The sequence below is a fragment of the Coenobita brevimanus genome, chromosome 90 (genome assembly GCF_032717465.1).
Source record: "Coenobita brevimanus isolate Jiangsu-jjx chromosome 90, ASM3271746v2, whole genome shotgun sequence".
Lineage (NCBI taxonomy): Eukaryota > Metazoa > Arthropoda > Malacostraca > Decapoda > Coenobitidae > Coenobita > Coenobita brevimanus.
The window spans coordinates 34,929,372-34,948,811 of record NC_137043.1 but is presented as its reverse complement, the minus strand read 5'-3'; the positions used below and the strand labels follow the sequence as shown (position 1 = coordinate 34,948,811).

The following is a 19,440-nucleotide window of genomic DNA, read 5'->3' as shown; positions in this document are numbered from 1 at the left end:
ATTGGAGTGCCTTAATTATCCACTAAACCACCTGGCACCATAATCTGGATATATGGTTACCACCCAGCATGTTAAATGGTTTCCTGGTGTACAGGAAACTATTTGGCTTGTCACTCAGTGTAGAGTTACCCACAGGCAGAAGGAAGAGGAAAGAATGAAGGAAAAAAATGACAGAAGAGAGAGTGCAGAGTTACATGTAGGCATAAGGAAGAGGAAAGAATGAGGGAAAAAAGACAGAGGAGGGCGGAAGGAAAGAAGGAAGAGAGGAAAGGGCAGCCATCTGAGAGAAGAACTTAGATATACCTTGCTGACTTACATCCTCTTCTCCTTGGTTGATTTCTACATTCATCATCACCATTTTCTTCATCATCCAGACTTCCTTTCCCATCCTAGGGCAGGGTGAGGAGTAGAATCGTCCAGACAACCCAAATTTGCCCAATCCAATGGGCCATGCTTCCATTCACTCAACATTCAAGCCACAGGAATCCTGGCTCTATCTTATATGCCCAAAACATGCACCACGTTCTGTAGCTGCACATGAACGTATCTGACTGAGTCAACCCAGACAATGCCACGTTAAAATGGGGTGCCAAATCCCAGATACAGAAATTGCATGATAAGTGCTTTCTATATTATTTCAATGATTTTTATGGTGGAAAATAACTATTTGCTGATGATTTTGTTTTCCCCTGTTTATAGCAATGTTCATCCTGATTCACTTAGTTTACTATGCATAATGGCATACTTTTTACAACCTACTCATATCTACTAATATTTATTCTTACAGGCGTAGCCTTACATATTTATACACAAGCCTTACCTAACCTAAATGGTCAAACACCAATAAAAAATAACCTAACATAACCTAGCCCAACCTAGTCTAACCTCTCTTAACCATAAACTAGTCCAATCTAACAACCTAACAGTGGGAACTTAATCAAACTTCCCAGTACTGAAAGAGCATAATATAGGTTATGTTAGGTTACCATAATTTTAAAATAAATTGTTTACTATTTTGCAATAAATCATTTATTTAAAGCAGTGTAGGAAAAGAGGAAGAAGTGGCTAGAGTGGTTACTGGACAGGGGTTCAATTAAAATAAGAGCCGAATATATTGCGAGCATGAAGCACATAAAGAGGCTAGTGATATGAAAAAGAAGGAAGTGCCTAGTAAATGATGACCTAGGAAGAAAAATGAATGCAAATTACTCTGAAAATAGGAAATTATTCTGGAAAGAGGTGTGGAAATGTATAAGTGACAGCGGAAAGAAATGTGAAAGTGTGAAGGATGTAAGTGGTAGATTATTAACCTATGGGGATGAAGGACCAGATGGAAAGAATATTTTGAAAGCCTGATGAATGGGAATAGCGACAGCAGAGCCACTGTAAACATGACTGGTTTTGGGGGTGTGCAGAGAAGGAATGCAGTGCCAGGAAACGTGACACTCACACAGGTGAAGAAAGCTGTGAAGTGGCTGAAAAATGCAAAAGCAGCTGGGGTTGATGAGGTGCATGCAGAGATGATTAAGGCTAGTGGAAAGAGCGGAATGAAGTGCTTGTTGGAGATATGTAAAAAGGCATGGATGAATGAAACCATGCCAGCAGAGTGGAAAAAGGCTGTGATTGTACCCTTGTACATAAATAAAGGTGAGCGAATTGGGTGCAAGAATTATCGTGGCATTGGTTTACTGAGTGTGGTAGGGAGGGTATATGAAAGAATTATTATAGAGAGTGTAAGAGAGATATCAGAAGTCCTAGTGAGTGATGAACATGGTGGCTTTAGGAGTGGCAGAGGATGTGTGGATCTAATAGAGGTATTTGCGGTAAAACAGATAGTAGAGAAGGCTTGTGAGAAGGACCACAAGGTGTTAATGGCATTCATGGATCTGGAAAAAGCATACGACTAAGTAGACATAGATGGAGTGTGGAAGGTTTTGCGCATGTACAGTATGGTAAGCTGCTTGGTGCTATCAAGAGTTTTTATAATGGTAGTGAAGCATGTGTAAGGGTAAATGGTCATCTGAGTGAATGGTTCACAATCGGTGTGGGCGTGCGACAAGGTTGTGTGATGTCCCCATGGTTGTTCAATACATGTATGGATGGGGTGATGAAAGAAGTAAAAACACAAGTAATGGAGAAAGGGAAGGTGTTGGTAATGAAAGGTGATGGATGGAACATCTCTAATTTGTTGTACGCTGATGATGCAGTACTACTTGCAAATACCGCACAAGAACTTGGTAGACTAGTGAAGAGTTTTGCTAATGTCTGTGAGCGTCATGCCTTGAGAGTAAATGTTGAAAAGAGTAAAGTGATGGTTACTGAGAGAGAAGGTGAATCCCAGTGTAATGTTACTGTGAATGGAGAGAGACTGGAATTGGTGGGAGTTCAAATACCTGGGTACAGTGATAGAAAAGAAAGGAAAATGTGCAAAAGAAGCGGAAAGTAGGATGACACAGGAAGGAAAGTAGCTGCAGCTATGAAGGCCTTGATAAGAAACAGAGGCTTGAGTGTTGCAGCTGCACGAGGCTTACATGTAGGAGTGTTAGTGCCAACTTTAACATGTGGATGTGAGACTATGGTGTGGCATGAAAATGAAAAGTCAATAGTAAGAGCTGTGGTGATGGGAAGTGTATGTGGAGTACAGAGACTGGACAGGATACGAAATAATGTGATCCGTGAAAGATGTGGAGTGAGGAAGTCCGTGAACACCAAAATCGAGGAGTGTACTGAGATGGTATGGTCAATTGGAGAGTATAGATAATAGTGGTGAAAAGGTTATATCTGTGCGAATTTGAAGAAGGAAGGAGGCGAGGTAGGCCAAGGTGAAGATGGAAGGGTATAGTGGATGAGTGTGTGAGAAAGAGAGGTATGGAAGTCGGTAAGGCTAGGGGACTGAGAAGAGACTGAGCTGGCTGGATGAATGCTGTGAGAAGTGCATGATCAGGGACTTGGCACCCCTTTTTAACGTGACAGCATCTGGACTGACCCTATCAGATACGTTTATGTGAAGCTACAGAATGTGGTGAATGTTTTGGGGGGATCAGATGGAGCTAGGATTCTGGGACTTGAATGATGAGTGAATGGAAGCATGGCAAACTTAGGCTGTCTGGACGTGCTACTCCTCACCCTGCCCTAGGGTGGGAAAGGAGGTCTTGATGATGATGATGATTAAAGTGGAAATACCTGAACACATAAGTCTTTCACCGCAGCCTTACATTCACAAGCAGGCGATCAGCTGAATTTGTTTACAATTTGCCGATGCGCTTGGCATATTGCAATCACTCGATGCTCCATGTTTGTGCATATCTAACCCACAGAAAGCTTATTTTACTGTGTATTTATGATGCATTTATGATAATACAGACTGACTGAAGTCTGTATTATTGGTTAGTAAGGCCATCAGATTAATCACTTCTGACTGTTGGTGGCCTTCTTATCAGTCACCTCAACCTGTAAGCCTATTCAAAATGATGAGCTTCGCAGTACAATGTGTAGGGTAGTGTATGATGCAAAATTTTTGGGAAAAAAGTGTGCATTACATGGCAGGAAATACAGTAGGTTGGCTTAAATAATGAAAATTTATATTAGGTTTGGATAAATCAGCACTGATAAGGGTAATTTCATGCCAAGAACAGCAATCTACGATGGTGTCCTTCTGGCTTAGTCACACCACAAAATGACACCCATCTTTTCGGCATCATTGGGGATTGTAAACATCATTTACCATTAATATGTCAATCACTTACCACCATAAAAATAAGAAAAATATGTAAAATGGACTTTAAGAAAATGAAGTGAACTGGCAAGGTCTTGCTACTGCTTAAACTAAACCATACATTTTAATGAGTCTATAGTTAAAGGCAAGGCGAATGGATGGTTAAGGGTTCGATGAGGTACGTGTACCCAGTAACAGATTAAATATCCTCCCTTATTGTGCCCCTGTCATGACTTTCTATTAACCTAATTATGCCTATGTGTGTTTCTGGAACTAACCATAACATTATGTACTGTATTTAGTAGGTACAGAAAAGGTGCAGAATGCAGATGGCTTTCTGTACTATGTATAGTGTGAACCTGGGGAAAAGACTAGACAAATCAGGACAGACTAAGCAGATAAATGAAGTGTGTAGAGGAATTCAGTTTTCTGTGATATGAGTTTTAGTCTACTGTCTCATTTACCTGAAATGTCTTTTTTTCATAACATCTCTTGACATCTATAGTTAATGTCTGTAAGAAAACCGCATTTTACATCTTCTGAGCCCAGGAGAGAATGGGGAACAGTTAGAAAAATGAAAAATTTCATCACAAATACACTGATCCCATGGTTATCATGCATAACTGGTGCTGAACATGGCATAACAGAATTACGCGATAACAGATCCACAAAACCTATAGGATTAATCCTAACTGGTACCATGCATCCCATGTGAAAGCCCAGATTTTCCCTTTTATGACAACTTAGACCCTTTAAATACATATATACTGTTAAGTACCAGAAACACTCAGGCATGGTTAGGTTAATGGGAGATGAAAAGGGAACAGGAAGACACACATCATACACTTGCAATGGGCCTCATGTAAGGGGTTCCAGGGCTATGAAGTGGAGAGTCAGTGGTCTCCACCACCTGGGATTAACTCCTCGACTAAGGCCTCATCTTTGAATCCTTCAAAGCCATCAGAAACCAGCTCAGGCATGCAATAAGGATTTCTTTTTCTTTAGCCAAAAAATGTACTATAATGACAGGAGTCCAGATTTTATTCTCACAGTGATAACAAAAACCGCTATAACGAATGGATCACTGTATTAGTCTCCAACCTGTACCAGCTACTGATGTTAATAAATTATTAGTGACACAATCCCACTTGCACAATCATGGAGTTTTATACTGTCCTGAATCAACTAGTCTCATTTTCCAAGCTTGCAAATTCAACATGGTCTGACGAGATCCCTTTTTCATTGTGGTTATAATGTCAGATTTTAAACTATCTGATCTGCCAACACCAGATTCTAACAAGCAGTCTCCAAAGTAAAATCACAATTAAATAGGAGGACTTAAAATCAGTATGAAGGCACTGTTCAGTCTCTTATATTATTGGGTCTCAAAAATGAAAAGACAAAATAAAAGACCATTTTGGTGATGATGCAATGCTGGCTGTACTGATTAATGCAGGTGACTAGGGGACTAGGGATGTGGGTCAGGGTAAGTTTGTAAACAAAAAGCACACTAATTCCCACAAGGGTCAAATATTGTAATAATGCTTTTCCTTATTGATGATCACTGTGGCAAGAAATTAAAATTACCAGCAATATGTTAAAACAGTTCTCTTCCATTTCAACTAAATATAAATGAACTCTGATAGAACGACATGTGTTACAGCAAATGACATAACAAGCTTTATTTTTTACCCCCCAGAGCAATAAGACAGGTTAAGATTATTATACAATACCTCTGAATACTCAGTACTTTTACATTTGCTAGTGTGTTTCATGTCATTTACAAACAGCTCTGCCAAAAATAAGAGAAGCAACAGCAAATGGCATGGGTCAAAGGCCAGCAAGAAAAACAGCAGCATACTTTGTTATTAGCAATATAGCATATCCAATGTTTCCTGCATTACATTTCATGTCTCATGGAGGCCTCAGCCTTGGGTATCATATGGTCTTGCAGAGGTTTTTGTGTATGTGATAACAGAAATGCTTGATCCACTTTGAAATTAAGATGTGGAGTCCAAACATAGCAACAAGTAGCTATTTCAGATTTACCACTCCAAAGGTTTTCAATTTTCATTCTCTTACCATTCTTGCAATGACATTAACATGGTATGTGTACATCTCTAGTAGACAGTTCACCTTGTTTCTCTGAGTGTAATGTCTATGAATGTCAATGACAAAAGTATAAAACTCAAAAAATATAAGCATTAATAAATACATAAAGCAATTAACATACAATCTTGCAAGAAAATGCTACTGAAACCAAACTTTCAAAATCAAAGCTAAAGAATAATATTTTAACTATCAGTACAATACATCAAAAGCTACAAATACTGTATATACTAAAAACTACAGCCTGCTTCACCTGACAAAATACACCAATATCATGCTTAAATCATTAAGATAAATTTATATTCAATAACAAGTCAACAAGGTGAAGTAGAAAACAGAGAAACATGAATGGTGAAAGGAAATATGTAAAAAGCTGTATGTGACAACTAGGATGCAGGACAGTAGGGGTAGGACAGCAAAAAATATATATATATATATATATATATATATATATATAATGTATATATATCCATCCATCATCCAATTCTACGTTGACCCATGAGGAACGTAGAAGCCCGGGGCTAGGCAATTTGGTCTTGATTTTTATGATGAGAGTGACCAGCCTCACACATCCCTGAGTGGCATTACATGACCAATAACCCCATCCACCCCTTAATATATATATATATATATATATATATATATATATATATATATATATATAGATAGATAGATAGATATAGATAAATAATAATATATATATATATATATATTATATACAGTATATATATTTATATATGCAATTTATTCAAATATAATGGATACAGATGAGAAAAGTATAGCATGAAAAGGGGGAAAGGGGGGTGAAAATTTACTTGGAGAGGAAGGAAGGGTTAAATTGAAGGGAGGAAAAGAAAGGGAGATGAGGGAAAGTTAGAAAGAGAATAGAGACCTGGAGACAAACAAAATGAGGAAAAGATGACAATTATATGGGAGAAGGGGAATGACAAAGACAGGGGAGGAGTTACATTCCAAAAGTGAAATGATGGGAAAGAAGGCAGTGTATGAAAAAAATGAAGTAGTAGCAGAAGACAAGCAGCAAAAGGATGGGGTCAATAAAATGGGAAGAGGAACCATAAGAACAGGGAAGAGACTGTAACTCACATCATCCACCACATTTAGGTCAAGCTTAGGTTTTTTCTTGGGTCCCTGGAGCGCATTAAGTGCAGTGCGGTTGGCGTCCCTTTGTCTCATCTCCTCCATTTCTACTCGCTGCATCTGTACAGTGTAGGAATAGGTTGTTAATTCAAGGTAAGGTGAGGTTCTCAAATGATCCCTTTACTTAATTATTAAAGCTAGGACTGTATTCTATTCTGGTTTCATCCAAATCATGCAATCAAGCCAGCATGGGATGGATTTCTTTGCCCATTCACCAACCCAATGGCTTTTCAATCCTCTTCTGAATAATGATGTGCATTCACTTATCTTTTGTTTTATTCACATACCTCCTTCGCCTTTGCTTTCAACTTTGCCTGTTCAGGATCTTCAGAGCGACTCTTAGACTTGGCTGCGCGAAGCAGTATCTCTCGCTCTTGCTCATCCTTGCGCTTTTTCTCTAAACGATCGAGCTCCTCTAGAAAACGAAGTTGACCCTTTACATCTTGTGCTACTTCATAGCGGCTATCAGTCTGTAAGAACAAAGGCGGCGTTAGCAAAGAAAAATACATGTATATTCTATATAATAATTTACAACCTGGTGTACTCAATCTTCATTTAACTTACTGCATCTTCGTCACTATTATTATTATTATTATCTGCATAATCATCACCCCAACCTTAATTCCCACATTAGAGATGGGTTTAAATAAGATCCAGACACAAAGATTGAGCACCCTAGTACAGTAGTTCAATCAAACAGCATACTCAGTTAAATAGACCATTAAATCATTCATGCATCATTCCAGCCTTTAAAATCTTGGTTCCAACTAAAACAAAACCTACAATAAGAATGTACACTGGAGAGAGAGTGACTTAGCTTCATATGTATTACAAAATATCTAGATAGAAGGCCATTAGCAACAAACAAGGCACATGAAACCCAGGCATTATACATATCTGAAAATGAAAAAATGATCCACCAAAGACACTGGCAGTTCTGATATACAGCATGGGAAACAAATGCAGGGAAAGGGTAAGCCAAGTGAGGTCAATGAAGAGCTGCAAGCAAAACTAGGCTCTAGCCCTCCAACTCACCTTCCTTCGTTAAAAACTAGAGGACCAACTTGCCTAGCCCCGGACTCCTACGCTCTTCCTGGGGCAACGTAGGATTGGATGATGGATGGATGGATGGTTTCAACTATCACAGGCCTTAACACTGCCTACTCTTGTTCTGGTGCCAACATCGTTTCAACACTGCCTACTCTTGTTCTGGTGCCAACATCGTTTCCCATGACAAGTTGTAGTTTCACACTATTGTTACATATTACAAAGTTGTTTATTCATAATTAACAATGTGTAATATGGTGTGAATGATAAGCAACCAAACACCATTTCACTGTAAAGTGTGCATTGGGATGGGATGCCCAATCAGACAGCCTTTTTCAATCAAAACAACCTAGGGTAAAGGGAAGGCGATAGAGAAATATGAATTGTATATATGTTTAAAGTCTTGGGGAAAAATTTACCTTGCTGGTATACATTAATGTAATCAATACTATTTTATGGAGGTGTATAATATGAATGGTAAAGTTGTGATGCTTCTATTCATGTATAAATCCCAGTTGTCTGTAGGGTTTGGCATCTCTGAATATGTTGACCTCAGCGCCACTCCCAGAGGGGACGCCGGCCAGCTAGGGCATAAGGCACTTATCATTCAAACGAGAGGGACGTATATACTCTGGGCTCTCTCTGTGTCGCAGTTGTATCTTTCTGTGGCCAATAAAGAGAGATAAATCTGCTCAGTTTTCAGTTAATTTGCACATGCTACCTACCCCTACAATTCCTTCAACAGGATCTACACCGATTCCCACCATCTCCAGTGTGTGAGAAAGACATTTGGTGGAGAGTGTCAGCCAGAAGTGACTTCGACCAGGCGGAACAATTAACCTTGCTTGGAACAGTGAGGTCACGTCTAAGCTGATATATAATTGGTGATCAGCTGTGGGGTTCCAATAAGCTGATATATTAGTGACCAGTTGAGGAATTCATACAAACCGACACACTCCCAATGCTTGGCTGAACCTTTGTGCCCAGATCACATATCTGTTACTTCTATCTTATGCTGCTTTTCCTGACTTCGGTAAGGCTTTCAGAACCTAGAGGATTAGACACAGCCATCATGAACCCCTTTATCACCAGGAGGCTCTGCTAATCAATTAAAATATACTGGAGATAAGAATAAAATAATTTCCTTAAGACCAAACAGGTTAAGCAAAGTGGGCTAAAGGTGGTTCACTAGAACATATGGCATTTAATAATATAAAGCCTTCTCCATATTCTTATTTTGAAGATTAACCTGCATGACACCCAGCAAACACTGAGAGCATTTGTTAACAATATCCTGTATAACTGCTCTGCCCTTAGTCACGGTGACTTTTCATTTAAATTAATGCACCGTGTGTGTGTGTGTGTGTGTGTTTGTGTGTGTATTCAGTCATTCATTCATTATCTACTCTAGTGTTGCCCCATGAGAAGCATGGGAGCCCGGGGCTAGGCAAGTTGGTCCTGACATTTAAGGTGAGAGTGACTACTCATTCCTGAGTGGCATTGCATGAGCAATAAGCCCCAACCATCCCTTGGATATAAACCTGCACTGGCTCAATCCGACTGGAGCGCCATAATTACCCACTAAACAAACAGGCGCCATAATTTGGTTATATGATTACCACTCAGTGTAGAAAATGGTTTCCTGGTGCACAAGAAACCATTTGGTCTGTCACTCAATGTAAAGTCACCCACAGACAGAAGGAAGAGGAAAGAAGGAAGGAAAAGAAGAAAGGGCAGGCACTCGAGAGCAGCACTACTTCGAGTGAGTGGATGGTGAGCGCCCTCACCTACCATAAGTATATAAAAATAAATAAATAAATAAACTAAGGCTTTCTTTACGGTTAAATTAATTTCCTATCATTCTATGTTACGGAAATATTATCTGGGCAAAGACGTTTATGAAATACAGTACTGTAATACCTCGATACACGATACCCCTAGATGCGATACCCTGGCTTAATGATGGGGGTAGAAATACCACCATTCCCCGCCTAACGATGGCCAGACCCCGGTTTAAAGATGGGTTTGTATTTTTCTTACCGATTTTGATGATATTTTAAACTAAAATTGTGTGTTTAGGCTCATTTATAAGCTGTCTTTAGACTTAGATTAATGTGTTTTAACCGTAGGTGGGGTGAACATTGTAATTTCGGGGTGCAATTTACTAAGCTTGATTTTTTCCAGACTTACATTTGACAATATTCAGATTTGATTTGTTGGTTTTAGTGAGTTATTTACAGGCTTTAGGCTTAGGTTAGCTTCCTTGTCAGCTGTTAGGCCATTTAGAGTGCCTTTAAACCTGTTTTTGGGCTCATTTGGGTGGGTTTTGGACTTGGTTTGGGGGTAAATCCAAGGCTGGTAAACAGTCCACATTGAAATACATGTTAAAAGTACTCCGATATACGATACCTCGCCTAATGATGAGGTTTTACCTAACCAATTAGATCATTAAACTGGGGTATGCCCGTATTAAGCATGGTGGGGGGGGGGGGATCATGCTTGCTTCACATTAAGAAAAACAACCTTGTATTGGAATATACTGTAGTAACACTGAAATCTTTAACAGATAAGTGTTCACAAAAGCGTCACATTATAATAACAGTCCTATAAGTACAGTATTGCTTACTGTGCATGTTTTCTGTTGTTTCTATTTCAGATATTGACAAAATCATGTGATGGCATGTCGACTCCCATAAATAGCATCCATACACACCCCCACCTTCCTAATTTTCATCTTCAACTTCCTCATTGGTGTCATATCACTTTCATCACTATATCATACAGTATTGGAACCCGAATCACTTTCGATACCAGACCAATTTGCATTTTCTATATTCTCACCATCATCACTTGGTACCACAAGATCATCAACTCGAAGCGTTTGGCAAACCAGTGGGGATGCCATCTTACTTTCTAGGATCTAGCTGTAATGTCACTTATATCTGTACCTGCAAATATGTAAAGGAACAACTAAATACTAATTCTTTTATAAATCAGCCCCAAAATTCATAATAATCAAACTAATTAATACTTTCCAAAGATAAAAGGAATCTGACTGCATTGAAAACAAAATCATTGGCAACTGTCCTTCCTCATAAATACTCCTCTCATTAATCAGCTTCCTGCATTTATAATACTGTACATAAAGAAGATGTCACAGGTGTACATCATTAAGCTGGGGCAAAGTCCAAATATCTAGTTTCCACAAACGCTACGAATCAATCACGTTACTAAAAACAGGTTGTTCTAATGTGCTTGACTCAAAAATATGCCACCCAGGTGACATGGGCTGTATGACAGGGAAACAACCTGGGTGACACTGGTAGCGTACAGGCTGAGGTGAAATATTTATAGAGAGACTATAAACACTAAAATAAACAAAAATTTCATGAGATACAATGATTAATTTTGTTTGATAAAAATTCTCCCCCTTTCAATGCCATCCCATTTCTGTAGCACCTTTAGTCCATCCTTCCCCAACCTGCAAACCTTACACATCCCCTGGTTTAACCCCTACCACGCTAGCGACATAGATATACGTCCCTATCTAAAACACTTACGTTGTAGATCTACATCCTGCAGCACTGAAGTGTCCAGTGCCTTGATATATGCATCCTCAACAATTTTCAATCGTCATAAATATATATCTGGTGGGCTGAGCCAGTGCCACACTCACAAACACTGCCAGCTGGCCGGGATCAATGACCGTGTGAGAGTCTATGCACTTTACTTCAAAGATTTCAGTTGACAAGTGGCACCAACCTGACTCGATTCAACAAACTTTCTGGTATTGGTCTATCTATCTATCTGTTGCCAGACGCCTTAATCCCATATGGGGTGGCCGCAAACAAATCGCCTCTACGTCGTCCTGTCCCCCATCATTTCGCTGCCTCGCTCCCAAGTCACACACTCCTTCTCTCATATACCTCTCCATGCCATCCCTCCATCTCATCCTTGGCCTCCCCCTCCCCCTCTCTCCCTCCACGTCACTCACATGCATTCTCCTCGTCAGTTTCACACTCTCCATCCTCTCCACATGGTCTAGTCTGGGATTGGTGAGTACTTTTATTAGTGCAAGGGATTTTATGTTGATATATTAAGCTCATTTAACCAGGGGAAATATATTTATATATCCAGTATATATATATATATGTGAGGAACACACTGAGGTGGTTTGGCCATGTGGAGAGGATGGAGGGTGAAAGACTGACGAAGAGAGTGTATGTGAGCGAGGTGGAGGGTGGAAGAGGGAGGGGGAGACCGAGGATGAGATGGAGGGATGGGGTGGAGAGGTATATGAGAGAGGGGGGTGTGAGCTGGGAGCAGGGTAGTGAAATGGCGGGGGACAGGGCGACTTGGAGGCGATTTGTTTGTGGCCACCCCAAACGGGATTGAGGCGTCTGGCAATAGATAGATAGATAGATATATATATATAGGTATACCCCGGTTTAACGATGCAATTGGTTAGGTAAAAACCCATCATTAGGCGGGTTATTGTAAAATGGGGTGCTTTTAACATGTAAAGTAATGGGATTCACTTTTCAGCATTGGGTTTCCCCCCCAACCAAGTCCTAAACACACCCAAATAAGCCCAAAAACAAGTTTAAAGCCAATCTAAATGGCCTACCAGCTGTAAAAGACGCTAACCTAAGCCTAACACCAGTAAATAACTTACTAAAACCAACAAATAAAATCTGAAAATCGTCAAATATAAGTCTGGAAAAAATCAAATTTAGTAAACTGTACCCCAAAATGACAATACTCACCCCACCCATGGCTAAAACACATTAATCTAAGTCTAAAAACTGTTTATAAATCAACCTAAACACACAATTTGTCTAAAATATCAAAATTGGTAAAAAAAAAAAATCAAAACCCACTGTTAAACCGGGTTTTGGCCATCATTAGGTGGAGTATAGTGGTATTTCTACCCCCATCGTTAAGCTGGGGTATCGCATCTAGGGTATCGTATATCGAGTTATTGCTGTACTGTATTATATATATCAGCCGGCATAGAGGAGTATCAGTTTTTTTTTCTCCAACACGGTATGGGTTAATAAAAAATATGAATCATGCATTTATTCAATAAACTGTGCTCTACTATTTAAACAGCATTAACCACTACAATATTGTGATGTACTTTCAAGTTTCTTCTTACTCAGTATTAGTAAAGTGCATCAGCCCCACTGCCATCATACAATTTTTGGATGTCTGGTGTCTAGCAAATTAAGGAACTCCAACCCCACTGTGGCCCATGAAGGTCCACTTCCAAGGGATAGGTGGGGTTCAATGTTTACATAACGCTGCTCTGAGAAAAGCAAATGGTCAATCTTGCCTTAGCTGTCTAGACTGAGTAGCTCAGACCCAGGCCTTTGCAATCCTGCCAGGACAATAATGAATCATATTGCAGACTGATGAACTACTGCAAGACAACTATATTCAAGCTGACAAATTTTTCAAAATAAAAAGGTAAATACTGTACAGAGTTCATCAACCCTTGTCGAGCTGCAGACCTCATATGAGGCACAGTAAAGATCTGCACGGGCCACAGTGCAAGCCTCATCTCATGTCCTATTTATATTAATTATAAAACAATAACAAACGGGAGGAAAACTACCTTACAAATAATCAGTGTGGCAGGGGTTAATCCCTTCAATATGAGGCAACTTTCCTAGAGGTAATGAAATCTCCCAGAAGAACAAAGAATAAAATTTTCTATACTCCATTGTAGTGATGTGAACTGTGGTTAGAAAGTTAAATTCAAGCATTCATCCTCATCCATGTAGGATGTGTGTTGTAATAGGTGGATTTTCTTTCCTTTACAGTAAGACATAACAAGGGTATTGAACTTCTATGTGACAGGTTCTAAACCTTAGTGTCCTGTGTTTAATAGCAGTCAAACTGAATAGCATTTAGGGTAAACAGTCTAACACTTTTAGCCAAAGACATAACTGCTATTTCATTCTTGTTATCATCAAACAACATTATTTGGCTGAGTAAAGACTTTTCAGACTGCAGGGGTTGATGGACAGTATTAATCCCTTTCACTGTGAGGTCTATCATCATCATCATCATCCGGACCTCCTTTCCCACCCTTGGCCAGGGTGAGGAGTAGCAATGTCCAGACAGCCCAAATTTGCCCAATCCAATGGGCCACGCTTCCATTCACTCATCATTCATGCCTCTGGAATCCTGGCTCTATTGGATATGCCAAAAACATTCACCATGTTTTGTAACTTCACATAAACATATCTGATAAAGTCAATCCGGACGCTGCCACATTAAAAAAGGGGTGCCAAATCCCTAATCATGCACTTCTCACAACATTCATCCGGCCAGCTCGATCTCTTGTCAGTCTCCTAGCCTCACTGACTTCCAAACCTCTCTTCCTCACACACTCTTCCCACCATATCTCTCCACCTTCTCCTTGGACTACCTCGCCTCCTTCCTCCTTCAAATTCGCTCAGATATACCGTTTTTACCACTCTATTGCTATTTGTTCTCTCCACATGACCATACCATCCCAGTACACTCTTCGATTCTGGTGTCCACCAACTTCCTCTCCACATCTTTCACGAATCACATTATTTTGTATCCTATCTACCCTCTATACTCCACACACATTCCTCAGCAGTCCCATCTCCACTGCTCTTACTCTTGACTTTTCATTTTCATGCCACACCATAGTCTCACATCCATATGTTAAGGTTAGCACTACCACTCCTTCATGTAAGCCTCGTGCAGCTGCAACACTCAAGCCTCTGTTTCTTATCAAGGCCTTCATCCAGCTACATTTCATCCTTGTATCACTCTATTTTCAACTTCTATTGGACATTTTCCTCTCATTTCTATCACTGTACCCAGGTATTTGAACTCTCTAACCAGAATAAAAGTATGGTTGCTACAAGCATAAATTACAAATGATATACTGTACATGGAATGGCTGCACAAACCACTTAAGACTTGTTCAGGTATCCAGCTCTTTACCAGCCTGATTTCAATGCTTCCCCTGTCCATATTAAGGCACCTGGTATCATAGATTATTATTATTATTATTATTATTATTTTTTTTTTTTTTAATGTAAGAAAGAAGGTACCAAAGACCAGATGCCCTTAAGATTACTCCTTCCAGGGAAAAACAAAAACACGATAAGAGAGAGAGAGAGAAAGAATATTTTGAGGTCATGATGATCTAAGCTAGTGCAGGAAGCCCTTGATGGAAGCTGCTTTTCTTTACTGAATTGTTTTGCAATTAAATCCATCAAAGATTCCAGAATAATGGCCTACCAATGTTCCTCTGCTATCTATGAAGACTGCCAGCTTCTCCCAGTTTGCAGAAACGGTAATATGAAAAAAGATGATATGATGGAACAATTCTTTATCTTGCTAATCGCTGATCCTATTTTCCTGAGAAGAGGTCGGCAAGATCCAGATATAGGAAAAGGAAAACACAAACTAGGAGAGCCACCAACAGTGACTAGTGAAAAGTTTATACATATATTCACTCATCCATTCTTGAGAGAGAGAGAGAGAGAGAGAGAGAGATTAACTATTAGCTAGGTGCAATTTTATCCCTGGCTGTACCTGCAACAGATGGGATTTAAACATGCAACAATAGCATCAGCAATCAACTCCCCTAAAAATTAATCACACATTAAGGCCAAAATAATGCAATATTAACCTCAGTAAGGTGTATGGGACCAAGGCTAGTTAATGCAGTGCTAAAAGTATAACGCAAGCAAGGAACACCAAAAACTGTCCACTCCAATCACAGACGTATTACCTTGATAATGTCAAGACGGTGGTCAGCAATGACAGCAAGCTTGCTGACCAAGGTCTTGAGGCGCTCTTGTGTGGCATGTGACACCAATGACACAACCTCCTTTGGAGCCTCCTCCAAACCATACTTTCCACCTGCAGCACAATGATGTAGGTTATACAATATTAACATAAACACATTCCACATTTCTCTCCTTTCTCCATTTCAACTACTACACAGGCTGGCAAAGAAGTCTCATTACCAAAATACAAATAATGTATGAAAAACTTGGTAAAGTAACATATATGCTTTTCTGTACAGCACACACACACATGCAATAAATAATGCTGTACTCACAGATTTGTCGTATCCTTTGTGTAAGTGGTGCATTCAATAAAAAGTTTTCATCCTTGCATGATCTGATCTGCGTCCCAACAAATCCAGTTGAGTCGAGGATACGCTGGCTCTCCTCCCCAAGGTTGACACCACCCATGGCCGCCACGTCATTAATATCATCGTCAGCTGCACTGCTGCTCGATGAATAGGAACTGCTGAAGAAGCACAAGGTTTGATGAGAATCATTGACCATTTGTCTCTTGAACGCCAGTTACACTACTGGCTACCTCTTGTGTATGGGGCCACTATACCACACAATTAAATGAAAAGAATTTGAATGAGCATAAAATCAAAGTTACAAAATTCAAAGCTGTCAACTATTTCACTTATATTCATACAAGTCACTCAAGAATCAGACTGATCTGCCTTAAGTTTCAGTATTAACTTTCCTCAGTTCAGAAAATATACAACTAGCTTAAAAGAATGTAATATACTGTATATATATATATATATATATATCCATCAGCTAATCCTACGTTGCCCCATGAGGAACGCAGGGGCCTGGGACTGGGCAAGTTGGTCCTGACATTTAAGATGAGAGTGACCAGCCTCACTCATTCATCCCTGAGTTGCATTACGTCAGCAAATAACCCCAACCACCCCTTGGATATAATTCTTCAATGGCTCAATCTGATTGGAGCGCTGCAAATACCCACTAAACCACAAGGGGCCATAATTTGGTTTTATATATATACATATACCGTATATATATATATATACAGTAATCCCGCATTTTTTGCGGATTTTTTGTCTACGGTTTTGCCCTCTCGCGGATTTTCTTAGCATTAATAAGTTCAACTAAAATATCCTTGAATATACAGAAAACAAAAAATTTGAAATTCCCGCAACTTCCAATTGTAGCGCGGTATACTCACGCCACCCTCTGCCCCTTTCCCGCGGCCCCTCTGCCAGTGTTACCAAATCTAGCATAATTTTATTCTTTTAGCATAATTTTGATCAAATTTTCGAGTCTGGAATATTTTTTAGCATATTAGAAGTTTTAGAATCATTCTAGCATAATATAGAATGGAATGGAATATTTTTGGAATAATTTTATAAAAGCTACAAATCAGAGAGAGAGAGAGAGAGAGAGACGAATAAGGTAAGATGTTTGAATAGTTGGTTACTTTCAGTTTGGGCTTGGTTGGGTTGGATTAGGTTAGGTTAGGTTTTAGGTTAGGTTCGGTTTGGTTCGGTTAGGATAAGTTTGAGCTTTGTACTTTACCCATGAAACCTAGGTTTTTCTGATGGATTTTGGTATGATTCATTCGATTTTCAGCTTCATTTCAGTCGGAAATGACCATTTTCTGTGTTTCCCCCCCTCCCTATAACCCCCGATTCCCCAAAGATCCCCCATTGTTGCAGGGGGATGGGGGGGTCATATCAAAATCTGGTTATTTCTGACGGAAATGATGCTCAAAATCGAATGAATCACATCAAAATCCATCAGAAAAACGTAAGTTTCGTGGGAAAAAGCAGTAGGCTATGGGCAGAAAACCGATATTTATCCTCTTACTGTATGTAGGTTCATTTTAATATTTTCATAGTAAACAATACATAATTAATATGTTGCACGAATATGTATAGAATTTTATCATTTAGCTTCAAGTTAGCATAATTCATTTTTTACTTGGAACAAATTTGCTCAATGTAGCATAATTTTTTCATTGCCCTAGCATAATTTCGTTGTTTGGATATGGCAACACTGCTCTCTGCCCCGCATAATCCTCAGTCCACGCCTGACTGCCGTACGTGTTAGGTGTGCTTGTAACCGCACTATGATATGAGCCTCTTGCCTCCCACTTGCTTTCTACATGGCCCCAGGACGTAAGACAGCCTCACCAAAGGCTAATAATACAATTAGTAAGAACTCCAAAGTGACAAAACGATCAAGAAAAGTTATGACCTTAGCAGAGAAAATTGTGTTACTGGACAAGCTAAGAAACGACCGTGGGAGTGTTTGCTATCACCAGTTAATGCATCTTTTTATTTTGTACTGTTTTGTGAATAAATGTGTAGATAATTGTGTATTACAGTACGGTGTTTACGTTTTTCCTTCATAATGGAGTATGTGCTTTCAATCTTGTAAGAAGGTATTTCGGGATGAGTATGGAGGTTTCGGGACAATTCGCAGTCACAACAAACACAAAACAAATTCGCCTTCATTAATGAAGATAGCTATGGGTGACGCTAGAATATAATTAAAAGGCAACTACAGTGAGGAAGAAACAAGTTAATTATTGACTAAAGGAGCAACTAATAAATAATATCCAGAACCTACGCTACTGAACATAGACTTTGCTGGATCCCCCTGAAATATAGTTATTAAAGTATTGATTAATTAATAATAAGTATATTGATAAAAGTATTGATTAGTTATTTATAGAATGGCGGGGAATCGTCCAGGGTGCGAATTGTTCTGAAGGGGAATCGTCCATGTTTTGATGGGGAATTGTCTGACGGTGAATTGTCTCGCAATCAGTATGGACATGGACTGTGTGATGGGCAGCATGGTGGACACAAGTGTAAGATTCAATAGTTAATAGAGTATTCGCGGAATTGACTTTTCGCGGGGGTTACAAGAACGTAACTACCGCGAAATATGCGGGATTACTGTATATATATATATATATATATATATATATATATATTATATTTTATGCGAATAAGAAGAAACCAAAGGCTGGGCGCCTGCAAACAATTCCTTCCGAGAAAAAACAAAAACAATACAAAAGTGAGCCAAATTCAAGATCTGTTCATTTCGAGATGCCAGGACACTGCGTTTGAAAGACTGGAGATCATAGGAAGTAGGAAATATGGACAGAGGGAGACAGTTCCAGAGTTGACCTGTTGCACAAATGAAGGACTGGGAGTTTCACGAATCACATTATTTCGTATTCTATTCACCCTCTGTACCCCACATACATTTCTCAGCAGTTCTGTCTCCACTGCTCTTACTCCTGACTTTTCATTTTCATGCCACACCATAGTCTCACATCCATATGTTAAAGTTGGCACTAACACTCCTTCATGTAAGCCTCGTGCAGCTGCAACACTCATGCCTCTGTTTCTCATCAAGGCCTTCATAGTACCAGCTACTTTCCTTCCTTGTGTCGCTCTACTTTCCACTTCTTTTGCACATTTTCCTCACTTTTCTATCACTGTACCCAGGTATTTGAACTCTCTCACCAATTCCAGTCTCTCTCCATTCACTGTAACATCACACTGGGAGTCACATTCTCTCTCAGTAACCATC

At 39.5% G+C, this 19,440-nt stretch overlaps 1 protein-coding gene across 1 annotated transcript in view; it reads right to left on the bottom strand.

The window, feature by feature from the left end:
• Positions 1–19,440, bottom strand: part of LOC145411521 (transcription initiation factor TFIID subunit 4-like) — a 72,270-nt gene that overhangs the window by 6,594 nt on the left and 46,236 nt on the right. Inside the window, exons 9-12 of the mRNA XM_080281533.1 lie at positions 16,146–16,339; positions 15,813–15,943; positions 7,270–7,452; positions 6,929–7,042 (exon numbers count right to left, since the gene is read on the bottom strand). Coding sequence (XP_080137659.1) covers positions 6,929–7,042; positions 7,270–7,452; positions 15,813–15,943; positions 16,146–16,339 — 622 coding nt within the window. The remainder of the gene's footprint in view (positions 1–6,928; positions 7,043–7,269; positions 7,453–15,812; positions 15,944–16,145; positions 16,340–19,440) is intronic.